The sequence below is a fragment of the Physeter macrocephalus genome, chromosome 14, assembly GCF_002837175.3.
Source record: "Physeter macrocephalus isolate SW-GA chromosome 14, ASM283717v5, whole genome shotgun sequence".
Taxonomy (NCBI): domain Eukaryota; kingdom Metazoa; phylum Chordata; class Mammalia; order Artiodactyla; family Physeteridae; genus Physeter; species Physeter macrocephalus.
In genome coordinates this window covers 94,827,531-94,840,650 of record NC_041227.1, presented here as the reverse complement: position 1 = coordinate 94,840,650, position 13,120 = coordinate 94,827,531, and the positions used below count along the sequence as shown (strand labels likewise).

Sequence of the window (13,120 nt, the reverse complement as noted above, 5' to 3'; positions counted from 1 at the left end):
CCGGACCGGGGCACGAACCCGTGTCCCCTGCATCGGCAGGCGGACTCTCAACCACTGCGCCACCAGGGAAGCCCCGGCCTTGATCTTTGTCTCTTATATTTTGCCCTGCCTAATGGTTAGCTTTTTAAGGCACCTCAAATCTTTTGGGGGGACAAATTGGAATATAGCTCAGTAGACAAATAGCATGCTCCCTCTTTGCTCTACAGATCCTTTACTACGCAGTGTTGGGGGTAAACCCCCGCTTTGACCCAGCTTCCTCCAGCTATTATTTGGCCGCACACAGCCTCCCCCACGTCATCAACCCAGTGGAGTCCCGGCTGGGTGAGCTCCTGACGATGAGGGTCTTTCTGCCAGGCCGGGGAAGGACCCTGAAGGCTCAGCCTGGGGTGGGAGGCGGGTTGTATATAGCGATGGCTCCCAGGGTGGGCTAGTCCAGGGGCGTTGAGGAGGTGCTGGGCATTTAGGCTCCTTTTTCACGATAGTCTGTTGACATCTCCATCTCCACACTGTCACATCCAAAAGCATTCATTAAACATTCTCAGCACTTTTTATAAACAAATGAATAGGCTGCGTCTCCCTCCGTGCAAGCCATCCAGGAAAAATATGGCCACACGTGTAGGAAAGACAACAGCAGAAGTACATGAAGGCAGAATTTGAATTGACAGTTCTGCTGATTGAGGCTGAGGAACCTTGAAGATGGGGTTCCAATTTTTCATTTTGGCGCTGGTACCTCAGAAGAGTAGGTAGTACAGTACAGTAGAACTGTAATAGAGGCAAACCAAAGGGAGTATATCACTAGTTGTGGAATTTTAGGCACCAGGGTCAGGCCAGTGTGGACCAAGGGGTATGGGTGGGGCAGCACATGAGGCCTTGGCGAATTCCTCCTCCCTCCCTTCTTTCCTCCCTCCCTCCCTCCCTCCCTTCTTCCCTCCTTCCCTCCCTTCTTTCCTACAAGGTCCAAGGGACTGCTTTATGGCACTGCCGAAAAAGGTGGGAGGCTGTTGGAGGAGAGGCGATTTGGGGGCAGTTTGAGGCTGAGGACTGCACTTCATGTATGTGGCACATCTCGGGAGAATGCTGAGGTTCTTTACCACAGAAACCCAGGCCTGGAGGATATCCTAGTGATTATCAGTTGGGGAAAATGAGGCCTAGAGTGAGTGACCAGGAAGTTAGAGGCTGACCTGGACCTAAGATCTAGACCCAACGTGTTTGGTGTACTGACTCCCCTTCTCTTTGTGCCACAGGATCCAGCGCTGCCTCCCTTTACCCTGTGCTCAACTTTCTACTCTATGTTCCTGAGCTTGCCCACTCCCCCCTGTACATTCAGGACAAGGATGGGGCTCCAGTGGCCACCAACGCCTTCCACAGTCCCCGCTGGGGTGGCATTATGGTATGGTCACACCACGGAGACCCCAGAGCCCAAACGTCAGGGATGTTCCTTGAGACTGTTCCTTCTGTTGTTCCTCTGGTGTCCTCTGTGGCCCAGCCTGGGTTGGGGGATGGTGGTGAGGTGCTGTGAGCTCGTGCCCCCCCCGCCCCCCGCCAGCCCCACTGCTTCTTATTTCCATCAGTGTTTATATAGTAGGACCCTTTTGCACTTGCAGTTTGCGCTGACTTAGGACTATTCTGTGTATAACTTAGATCTTGGCCCTGTTTGTGGGAGTCTTAACAAGGTTGGGAATGTTGTCTCCCCTGTTAGATTGGAGCTTCTCATGGGTAGGAACTGTAAAATGGGATAAAAAATATTTCTTTAACAAGATTTTTGAGGGAGTAGAGGAGAAAATTTATATAAAGCTCCTAATAGCAGGTATTCCAAAAATATTAGGTTTGTAATTTTTAAAGAGCACCGAGTATGTCTTCCTTTCCTCTCATGGCCTCCAGAGTGTCTAGGGCAGAGCTGTGCACGGTCCTGGCGTGATGTTGAGGCACCCTTATTTCCCCCTGCAGGTATACAATGTGGACCCCAAAGCCTACAATGGCTCGGAGCTGCCGGTGAGAGTCAAGGTGGACATGGTGCGGGTGATGGAGGTGTTCCTGGCTCAGCTGCGGTGAGGTCCTGGGGGATCCACTTGGGGGCGAGGCCACTGAGACTGACCACAGTCTCCTGGGCTGACTGCAGTAAACCGTCACTTGGCAGGGATACCTTGGCTGTGCCTGGAGCCCCAAGGAAACCAAGAAAGGTTTCCAAGGATCACTTCATCCTTCTCTTAAGAAAGACTAGCTGTTGACAAAAAGTGTTATAGGAAAAATAGGCTCATGAATGTGAGGTCCATAGGCTGTGATTAGGGATGCTTAAGAAAATAGCTGTTAATTCTTGTGCGAACGGATCTATTGATAGTGGCTTCCTGATGCCCTGTGTTGAGTATTCTAAGGCTGTGTTTGGGCTCATCAGGGAAGAGGATTCTGATTGATTAGCAATGTCTACCATGGTGCAGGAATAGAGAGGCACAGCACGCATGCCTTGTCAGAGGTGGTCCTGGATCATCCCTTAACTAAGGCTCAGGGGCCCCATTTGTCCAAAGAGAGGGTAGACAGGGTGAGGGGATTAAACTAGTTGGTGTTAAGTAGAAATATTTTAGCCATGGAACCTTTTTTCACACAAGATCTTAGAATATAGAAACAACATAGAAACCGGTAAAAGTGAAGAACCACTGGTTAAAGTGGGGCTTGGGGCTCTGTGTTATTTAGTGTCGCTGCTCACCCCCTAAGACGCTAAGGCACTTCCTACAACCCCTGTGGGTCTGGGTGAGATCGAAAATCCTAATAGTCATTCTAGGAATCCTAACCATCTTCTCCCACCTTCTGCCCCTTTGACCTTCTTTGCTGTTCCTACAGGCTGCTCTTTGGGATTGCTCAGCCCCAGGTGCCTCCAAAATGCCTGTTTTCAGGGCCTAAGAGTGAAGGGATAATGAGCTGGGAGCTGGACCGGCTGCTCTGGGCTCGGTCAGTGGAGAACCTGGCCACAGCCACCACCACTCTCACTTCCCTGGCCCAGCTTCTGGGCAAGATCAGCAACATTGTCATCAAGGACGATGTGGCATCTGAGGTAAGCAGGCAGGGGATGGATTCTGTGGCCTAGGACTGGAGTGGCCAGCAGGGCCCAGGGTGTGGTGAAACCAGAGAGCCATTTGAGGTCCAGAGGATGTGTGGGCATGCCATCCTTGAGTGCCCAGGCTTCCTCCAGAGGTCAGGGCCAGCTCCCCAGTAAGGAGTCTAAGTGCGGGCGTGAGGTGTTAAGCAGGCACTAAGAAGATACCCCTTAGCCCTTTTATACCGGCCTCCATATATCCTGGGCGAACTCCAGGCAACCTGCCTGGTAGACGGAAGACACAGTGAGGCCCTCTCCCACCCTCCCCACCAACCGATGCCTAGGACTTTTTGGTAACCCCTTGCCCCCTTCCTAGGTGTACAGGGCTGTAGCTGCAGTCCAGAAGGCAGCGGAGGAGTTAGCCTCTGGGCACCTGGCCTCTGCCTTCATTGCCAGCCAGGAAGCTGTGACATCCTCAGAGTGTGCCTTTTTTGATCCCTCACTCCTCCACCTCCTCTATTTCCCTGATGACCAGAAGTTTGCCATCTACATCCCACTCTTCCTGCCTATGGCTGTGCCCATCCTCTTGTCCCTGTTCAAGATCTTCCTGGAGACTCGCAAGTCCTGGAAAAAGCCTGAGAAGATAGACTGAGCAGGGCAGCATCACAGTAGGAAGCCTTCCTTTCCAGCCAGGAGGGGAGGTGTTAGATTGAGAGGCACATAATGGGGCCTGCCACAAATGACTTGTCTCCAGCCTGCTCTGTTGCCACCCACTCCAGCAGTCAAAGTATAACACTCCTTCCCATTCTTCTGACTCAGGTCCCTCCCACTCTTCATCCCCCCACCCCCACCCCCCCATCCTCAAAAGACACATCATCTGGGCCTCCTCACCAGGCCTGAACTTGAAGGCCCTTTTCTGTCTCCCTCTGGAGCAGGGGCAGCTTGTGCTTCTGCCCTGTTGCTCACAGTCCTCTTGCCCTGAGAGGGAGCATTAGGGGAAAGCCCTGGGTTGGATTCTAGGGCCCTTCCCTCCACGCTTCTCTCTAACCCCTCAGGGAGAGCCCTAGCACTGCTCTCATAGAAGGGGCCAAGCACCTGTCACCTCTGGGACCTTCTCCTTTACTCCCCTCCCTCCTGGCTGGCTACACCTGTTGGGCGCAGCCTGATGCTGGGTGTGGCAGAGGTTCCCTTCACCCTTTCATAGAGGCAGTGTGGTGAGCGGGGAAAGTTCTGGACTTGGGATTAAACATGCCTGAATTCAAACCCTTGCTTCTGTACTTATCATCTGGGGAGCTTTGAACAAGCCACTTAATCCCCTCTGAGCCTCAGTTTTTCATTCGTTAAAATAGTACTAATGATACCTCCCCTACACGGTGGTTGTGAGGATTAAATGTGATGAGCATGTGATAGTGTCTGGAATATTCTAGGCTCTCAAGAAACATTGGTTGAATGTGAATTGGAATGACATGAAGTATGAGCATACCTTTCATTCTTCATTCGTGTGTAAGTAATGGTTTCCTGGTGTCTGTCCTCCTGGGCTCACTGGTCCATTTTGCTTCCACCTGGCCATGTGCCCTTCTTGCCTCCATGTCCTGGAGGGCCCTGTGGTGGCTGGACATTGTAGGCTGTTGTCCTTTGGTATGTCCTGGGTTGTCTAGCAGGGGGTTTGGGAGAGAATAGCTTGTACCAGTGTAAGCCCTCAGATACTGATTCATAAATTCAAAAAAAGAACATACAGTTGACCCTTGAACAACATCGGGGGTGGGGTGCCCACCCTCTGTGCATTCAAAATCAGAGTATAATTTATATTTGGCTCTGTTGATCTGCAGTTCCATATCCAGAGATTCAGCCAACCTCCCATCGTGTAGTACTGTAGTATTTTCTACTGAAAAAAATCCACAAATAGGTGGACCCACGCACTTCAAACCCCTGTTGTCCAAGGGTCAACTGTATTGAGCACAGGCTGCAACGGGGCACTGTGCTAGGTGCTGGGTATTATCGAGAACAAAGACAGGATCTCCAGTTTCACCGAACTGGTCTTTTAGGAGGCGGAGTCAGTGAGCAAATGAAACTAATTTCAGATAATGCATTAGAAAGAAAAAACAGGCTGATCAGATAGTGACTGGGGGTGTTTGAGAGGGTCTCTGAGCAGATGACATTTGAGCTGAGACCAGAAGGACAAGAGGAGGCCATCTGGGGGAAGAGCATCCCAGGCAAAGACCCTGAGGCGGGAACTCGGTTGCGGGGCAGAGGGAGGGGCGGAGTGGCTAGAGCACAGCGAGTAAGAAGAAGGTAGCCAAGACCCCTTAAAATCCCTATCGAAAAACTGAAAGAAGCCCAGGGCGGGCCGCCTCCCTGCCCCGGGTGAGCAGCCCAGGTGGGCGGGCAGTGGGCGGGGCCAGTACCGGGCCCACCCTGGGGGCGGGGCGGTACCTGGGGCCCCTGCCCGGCCGGGGGCGGGGCTGCGGACGCTCCCCCTTCCCTCGACTCCAGCCGGCGCAGGCAGCCGCCGCGGCAGCGAGCTAGCTGCGGCCCCGCGAGGCCATGAAGGTGAAGAAGGGCGGCGGCGGCGGGGCCGGGACGGGGGTGGAGCCCGCTCCAGGGGCCTCGGGCCGGAGCGTGGAGACCAAGCCGGAGCTGCAGGCGGAATCCGAATCCGGGTCCGAGTCGGAGCCGGAGGCAGGTCCGGGGCCCAGGCCGGGGCCGCTGCAGAGGAAGCAGCCGATCGGGCCGGAGGACGTGCTGGGGCTGCAGCGGATCACGGGCGGTGAGCACCCGCGAGGGAGCGCCACCCGCGGGCGGGAGCGAGAGAGCACGAGAGGGGGCCCTCTAGGCGCGCGGAGCCCGGGCCCCCGCCCCCTTTCCCGCCCTCCCCCCGCCTCCCCTCCCCCACTAGAGTCCCTCTCCACGTCTGCCTCCAGGCCTGAGATCTCATGTTCCCCCTTCCCTTGATCTCTCTCTGCGCCCCTCTTGTCCCTTTAGAGATTTATTTCCACCCCACTCCTTCCTTTTTGAGGAGTCCATCCCCCTTTCCCAGGTGGAAGTGGAGCAACACCTGCAACTGTGACCCCTTCCCCACAGTCTTCAGAGCCCTTTGAAGATTTTCTCTGCAATAATGAGGAACGGGGCTGAGTGCAGTCTACCCTCAGTCTCCTCCACCCTGGGGGCTAGGTGGAGGCTGAGTTACTAGGGTGGTATCAAAACCCTCAACTTTCCCCGACCATTAATGCCTTCACCCTGGACACCCCAGGAAGTCTGGGGCCATCCCCCTGCCCAGGAAAGGACCTGAGGAGGAAGCTTCAGTGGGTTGGCGCTGGGCTCTCTCAAGGGAGTGGGTTAATGCCCACCCTTAGCCTGGACTAGGGCCTGTCCTGTTTTGGGAGGCCAGGTCTCCACTGTGGTTGGGTTTCTGAGCTGGACTGCCTAAGCTGAAGTTCCAACTTTGCCATGTAGTTGACTGTGTGATCTTGGGCTAATAAATTCACCTCTCTGAGCATATTCATCTGTAAAACGGGGATAATGATACCTACCTTGCAGAGCTATTGTGAAAATAAATCCTCTGATTTTGCACCATGCCTGGCATGCTGTGCATGCCCTGTAAATAGGGCTCTTTTATCAATAGTACTGAGGGCCCCACAGGACTGCTCATGGCTGCTGCCTAGAGGCAGACAACTGGGCATTCAGGGCAGGGGAGGGGGTCACCATAGGCAGGGAACAAGGGCTGGAAAGTCTCATGGCAGAGGCAGTGGCTGAGCCTCAAAGAACAGAAGGCGTTTGGAGTGACCTACTACCTTGGCCTCATTGATTAGTAACCCTGCCGCAGCTCCCTCTGAGAGAGCAACTCTTGGGGCTCCCCTGTGGGGGTAGGGGGAAGACGCTGGAATGGACCTGAGCTCTGGAGCTGCAGGAGCCGCAGAGCCCAGGGCTTCCAAACAGAGCTGTGGAGGAGACCATGATGGCAGGTCTAGGCCTGTGCATCTGGGTCCCCAGGGGACCAGCATCTCCCGTGTCTCTGAGCCAGGCAGCAACCATTCTTGGCTAGGCCCCCAGAGCGCTGAGCTGCCTTACCCAAGCAGGCACTGGTAGAGGGAGGGGGCCTGGGCCAGTCCGATGTTGGTGCCAATTGGGCTGTAATTGGCAACAGCAGCATTTAGGATTCAGGCTAGCTCTGGGGCAGAACTTCCTTATAGGGTGTCTAACTTGTCCAGGTCCTAGGTAACTTTAGAGGTTATTTTTCAACTATGGAGGCTTCCAACCCATGTACAACCGTGTGTCTCTGAATTTGGAGGAAATTTATAGCCCTTAGAGATGTGGCATCTGCTGTAGATGAGCAGAGGAAGAGTCTTCACAGGAGCCCTTTCTTTTGTGGAAGTTGAGAACAGGGCTCCAGGACTCTCCCCACTGACACCCCTGCCTGCTCTCTTCTGACCCTAATCGCACAGGTCTGAGGTTTTTTGTTCCTGGATTACTCAGCCCTGAATCCAGCTTAGGAAGCTATTTGTGGCCGAGGGGAAGGGAGCAGTTGTGTTCTGAGCCCTCGGCCAGTCTGCCCCTTATCTGGCCTGACCCTGGGTCCCAGGCCTCATCCTTCTCTAGCAGAGGGAGGGAGTGGAGGTGGTGTCCTGAGCCATGGGCCTCTCCTCTTCCTCACTTCCTCTAAGGACAGAGGAGTTGATAGGTTGAGTTTGCGGTAGAATAGACTGAGGTCATACTACAAGTTGTTCTCAAATGAGAGGAGAGGCTCCAGAAGTTAGAGAATGGGGGAAGAAGGAGGGCTTTATGGGGAGCTGGGAGTTGGGCAATTAGGCTGCTGTTCCCAGTTCTACCACATCCTCTCCTTATGCCCCGCATCCTCCTTCTACATCTTTGGATTAGTGCTTACTTTCTGTGAAAATAAGGTGTGTACAGGGTGAGGTAGGAGTTGCCTACTTCCATTCCTCCTCCTCTCCTCTCACCACCATGTGCTGTGATGGGCAGGCCAGGGCTCAGGCCCCTCCGCAAGCCCTATGTAGTCCCTGCTGGACCCCAAGGTGCCAGGTGGCTACCAGGAGGGCTTCCTGGAGGGGGCTGTCCCAGGCCTGAGGGAGAGAGAATGACTTTACATTCACTTCCTCTTCCTGCCCCAGAGGAATAAGAGGTGGTCTAGGGGCCTGGAGGGTGATTTCCGGGCCTCTACGGGGAGGATGTGATGCTATGCAGGCTGACAGCACCAGAGCCCCCACTGCACCTCTCTGTTCCTTCCTATTCGCTGCCAGGGCCTCCTGAGTGCAGTTGCTGCTGCAAGAGCGGTGAGGGTTGGATCAGGCCCTGCTATTTCTAAGCTTCCTCAAGCAGGGCCCACCACTATTCCTGGTTCCTCTTCTGGGCTCGAGGACTCCCCTTACCCCATGCACACCCCCGATGTACCTGCCACACCCTCTTACTGGCCTTGCCTGTACTCCTCTCTCTGGGGGTGGCTCAGCATCAAGGCTGGATGGATGACCTTTGAGGGGGTTCCCTCTGTTTGCTAAGACCTCCTCCTGCTTGAAGATCAACAGGGATGGGAGCAAAGGTGGCTCCCTTCCCCCCAGTATTCCAGGCTCTGGGCTTGAGTCAGCAGAGCTTCGGCTAAGCTGCTTAAGGGAGCTGGGTTTGTGTAAGCCTCTTATGGGGAGAGGAGGGGCCGGGGTGGGGGGTGAGGAGGGATAGGGAAGGGGTTGTTCGCTTGCCCCAGCACTACCCAGGTCACAGAAAGTCGTTGTTTGACACACCTAGATGTGTGCCAGGGGTGGCTATGGGGTGGGGGCGGGGGCATCCTCTCCCGAGGTAGAGCTGTGTCACCCCTGTTAGAGTGAGGTTCCTAAAAGCAGGGCTCTATCTTCCCTCTCATGGTGGCGGGGGAAGGGCTCCCCATCAGATCAGAGACTCATTTGGTTAAACGTCACCGAGCCAGTCCTGGCAAAGCAGAGGCTGGAATAAGGGCCCTCAACCCCTGGGTGGGCGGCAAAGTGTTGGGGAGGTGACCTTGTCCTCCACCCTGCCCCTCCCTGACCCCAGAGGCTACCAGGATGGAACCATTTGTCTCCCATTAGATCCCAATGGCAGAGCTATGTTTCCTGCACACTATGGGGGCTCCCCCAGGGTGGGGGCTCAGTTCTCTCTTTCTGCAAGGCAGTGACCTTAGGGAGCAGGCGAGCTGGTAGCTAGTTCGGGGTTCCACTAAAGCTGAGTTGGCAGCAGGGGCTTCTGGGCAGGCCCCTTCCTTGCTCAGCCGCCCGTCTCCCCTAGACTACCTGTGCTCCCCTGAGGAGAATATCTACAAGATTGACTTCGTCAGGTTCAAGATTCGGGACATGGATTCAGGCACTGTTCTCTTTGAAATCAAGAAGCCCCCAGCCTCAGGTGAGTGGGTTGGGGGCCATCGACAGAGGGAGGTGGGCGAGGGCTGTGAAATGGGCTACCAGGGACTCCTCAGGCCACAGAGGAGTCAGAGCGGGGCTGGGATTTGCACCCAGGCCTTCTCAGGAGACACCAGGCAGGGGGGCCTCTGCCTGGGGCTGGGCCTCTTCTTTTCCTTCCCATGTGCTCCTGGGGTTGGACATCTTGGGAAGACAATCCTGCCTCTTCAGTCCCTGCCAGCCTGCCCCCCCTGCAGGCCCCCTTGGGAACTGCAGTCCCAGAGGCCCCAGGTCTTTTTGTCTCTTGTGGCTCAGGGAATCTCAGTTGAAATTGGTGACCCGCTGACCAGCTGGAAGCAATTGGAAGCATTCAGCCAGTGGTCTGAACCCTCAATATACATCAGGCTCTCCTGAGGAGTTTTGAAAAATTCAGACAGATGAGGGCCCTGGGGTGAAAGCCCGGGTGCGCATGGGCCCCGGCCTGAAGCCCACTGAGCCCCAGCTGGGGTGCATTACAGAGCGGTTGCCCATCAACCCACGGGACCTGGACCCCAATGCTGGGCGCTTTGTCCGCTACCAGTTCACGCCTGCCTTCCTCCGCCTGAGGCAGGTGGGAGCCACGTGAGTCACTGGGCGGGGGTGAGGGCTAGGGGTGGGGGCTGAGGTGCGGGTGAGGGTGGCAGGGAGCCCTTCCCGAGTCCCAGCTCAGCCCCGCCCCCTTCTCTCACTCAGCGTGGAGTTCACAGTGGGAGACAAGCCTGTCAATAACTTCCGCATGATTGAGAGGCACTACTTCCGCAACCAGCTGCTCAAAAGCTTTGACTTCCACTTTGGCTTCTGCATCCCCAGCAGCAAGAACACCTGCGAGCACATCTATGATTTCCCCCCTCTCTCTGAGGAGCTGAGTGCGTGGGCAGGGCCCTGTGGGAGGGATGCAGGGGGACTCAGAGAGACCAAGTTGTGGGGAGTGTGGGTCTGAGCCCCTTTCTTCCCTCCCTGGGTCTCTTGTGTCCGGCCGCCATTCGTGTGTCACCTGTAGGGAAACTGAGGCTCAAAGAGGCTGGGGGAACTCTTTGTTCAGCTTGTCCGCGTCCTCTAGTCCTGAAGCCCCTGCAGTGGCCTGGCTCGGGCTTCTGACCTTTGACCCAACTGGCCGGGTCTCTCTTGCAGTCAACGAGATGATCCGTCACCCATATGAAACACAGTCTGACAGCTTCTACTTCGTGGATGACCGGCTGGTGATGCACAACAAAGCAGACTATTCCTACAGCGGGACGCCCTGACCCCCAAACCAGCCCCTACCCCAGGAGGGTCCTGGGCCCGCAGCCGTGACCACCCCAGCACTCACCTGTCAACCCCAGGTCTTCTGCCTGGGCAGTGCTCCAGAAGCCCTGAACCCTGAGTCAGTGTTGGGAGGGAGGGTGCCTGATGTCCCCCGTCCAAGTCTGTGCAGCCCATGGGGCCTGGCACGTGGGGCCTGGCACGCGGGGTGGGGGGCTGTTTGCCTCCATAACCAGGAAGACCTCCCGTGGGAGGAGTAGCCAGGACTTCCGGACAGCCGAGCTGGGCCTCTTGGGCCCAAGTTTCAGAATAGTGTTCCCCTATCCAGGCTTTGACTAGGTCGGGGCAGGGACCCATTCCCCGTCCCCTGCCCACCACTGACAGGCCTTTTAGAGTTGTAAATTCACAGAGGAAGGTCCTTGTGGGGTCTGGCAGTCAAGCTTCCCGAGGGGGTCTGGGCCCTGACCGCAGCCCCGGCCTCTACCATCAGGGCCTGAGATTCTGCCTGAGGTGTGGGAGGGACCTGCCCAGATTGCAGCCTGGGGTAGGGGCTGGACCAACTGTATAAAGTTTGAAATAAACTCTTTCTCCTTTTCTGTCCTCTGGTTGTGGGCCAGCAAGTGCGTGTGGTGGTGACTGAGGGGGCCGTGATGTGGTCCCAGGGCGCTCTTGTCTCCTAACCCGCCGCAGCCTGACCCCACGCCCGGCATCTAGAGTCAGCATTTAGTATGTGTTGCAGCTGGGAAGGGTTTTTCCTTTGAAAAGGAAGGGGACCCAGGCCTTGAGAGGGGAAGCTTTGGCCAAAAGTCGTAGCCAGCCGTGAAGAACAGAGAGAGGCTGGGACAAGGGCCCTCGACTCTACGGTGGGAGGGGAGGAGTTGGGGAAGTGGCCTTGCCCTCTACCTGACCTTCCCTGACCCCCAGAGGCCACTAGGACCGTTAGGTTGTCCTTTTAGCCCTCATCAGTGAGAGAAGGCTGAGGCCTGGAGCCATCTTGCCCTCAGCTGCCTTGGGGAGGCCCCCTGGCCTGGCTGCCCGGCGTATAACACCACCCCCAGTCCTACCCCAGACCCAGAGGGGGTCTTCATTTCCTTAATGGAGGAGATTCAGGAACTGAGGTAGGTGGAGAGTTTACCGCAGGGTCTACAGCTTACTGTTGCAAGCGCCAGTTTGGATACACATGGCGCTAGTCCTCCCTCTCCCTCTCTGGGCTGAGGAGTTCATCTAACCCTGAGAGGCCTAGAAGGGCTGGAATTCACCTGGGTTCTGTGGAGCACTTGCTGGGGGCCAGGACGTGGGCGGAACTCTGGGATTCTAAGATGAGTGAGACACAGGGAACAAACACCTGTCCCTAGAATAAGATGAACTGGGCACACAGGGGAGCAAGAGTCGTCCTGCTTGGAGGGTGCTAGGGAGGATTCTTGGAAGGATCTTATTCACCCCAGCATTCAGGCCACAAACAAGGGATTCCGTCTCAACTCCTCCCTGTTTCCAGCTCCATCCAGTCAGTCACCAGTCCTGGAGATTTCGCCTCTGAAAAATCTCAACTTCACCTACTTCCCTCCAGTTCCTTCACCTCTCACTCGAATTCCTACAGTTACACTTCTCAACACCCCTCTGCCACTACTATGGTAGTGCGTGGACTCTGGAGCCAGACTGCCTAGATTTGCATCCTGACGCTGCCACTTAATAGCTGTGCAATGTTGGCAGTGCAAGTTAACCTCTCTGGGCCTGCATTTTCTGAAAAACGGGCATAATCCTCAGAATTGATTGTGAGCAGTCTAAGTTAACACATATAAAGCACCCGGGCTTGGGCCTAGCACTCAGTAATATTGGCTATTATTAGCTTCATTCTTTCCAATCCACCCTTCACTCGGCTGCCAGAGAGAATCTGGCCAGGTCGTTCCTGCCTAGTCCTCCTCAGTGGCCCACCGTTGTCCTCAGGAGAAGCCGCAACACCTGAACCACAAGGCTCCACAGGTGTTTCACATCGTAAGTATTCGCTTTCTTGAATGCAGCTGATAAATCTTGCCTCCAGACCTTTGCTCTGTGCCGTTCACTGTGCTTAAATGCTCTTCCCTCATCTCTTCCTGTCAAAGTCATCCTAAATGTTCAAGCATTTGTGATGGTGGCTACCTGGCTCTACTGGTGTTCGGTGAGCAGGGGGCAGGAATGCCAAGTGCGCTGCGGTTAATGGGACACTCAGTGCTAACCGTCCACCCCTCACAATGGAGGGTCACTGAATGAGCGTGTGTAACCCCAGGGAAGGCCGATGAGCATTTGAGAGCAGGAGAGAGGGAGAGGAACCAGTGATGGAGACAGGAAGAAAAGCCGGAGAGGTGAGGGCAGGATTAAAACTAAGGGAAGAGAGAATTTCACCAAGAAGTAAGTGGTCAGCAACTGTCAGCTGTCACAAAGGGGAGGAAGGGGTGTG

General features: G+C 55.5%; 2 protein-coding genes across 2 annotated transcripts in view; both read left to right on the top strand.

The window, feature by feature from the left end:
• Positions 1-4,484, top strand: part of PIGS (phosphatidylinositol glycan anchor biosynthesis class S) — an 8,099-nt gene extending 3,615 nt beyond the window's left edge. The window contains exons 5-9 of the mRNA XM_028499035.2: positions 207-321; positions 1,245-1,390; positions 1,948-2,048; positions 2,836-3,046; positions 3,405-4,484. Of these exons, the coding sequence (XP_028354836.1) occupies positions 207-321; positions 1,245-1,390; positions 1,948-2,048; positions 2,836-3,046; positions 3,405-3,680 (849 nt within the window). The 3' untranslated portion in view covers positions 3,681-4,484. The remainder of the gene's footprint in view (positions 1-206; positions 322-1,244; positions 1,391-1,947; positions 2,049-2,835; positions 3,047-3,404) is intronic.
• UNC119 (unc-119 lipid binding chaperone) lies at positions 4,454-11,273 on the top strand. Its single transcript, XM_024127811.3, has 6 exons — positions 4,454-4,531; positions 5,522-5,795; positions 9,296-9,409; positions 9,924-10,026; positions 10,138-10,310; positions 10,576-11,273. Exons 2-6 carry the CDS (start codon positions 5,573-5,575, stop codon positions 10,686-10,688), a joined length of 726 nt encoding a protein of 241 aa, XP_023983579.1. The 5' UTR covers positions 4,454-4,531; positions 5,522-5,572; the 3' UTR covers positions 10,689-11,273.
• Positions 11,274-13,120: the final 1,847 nt, after the last annotated feature.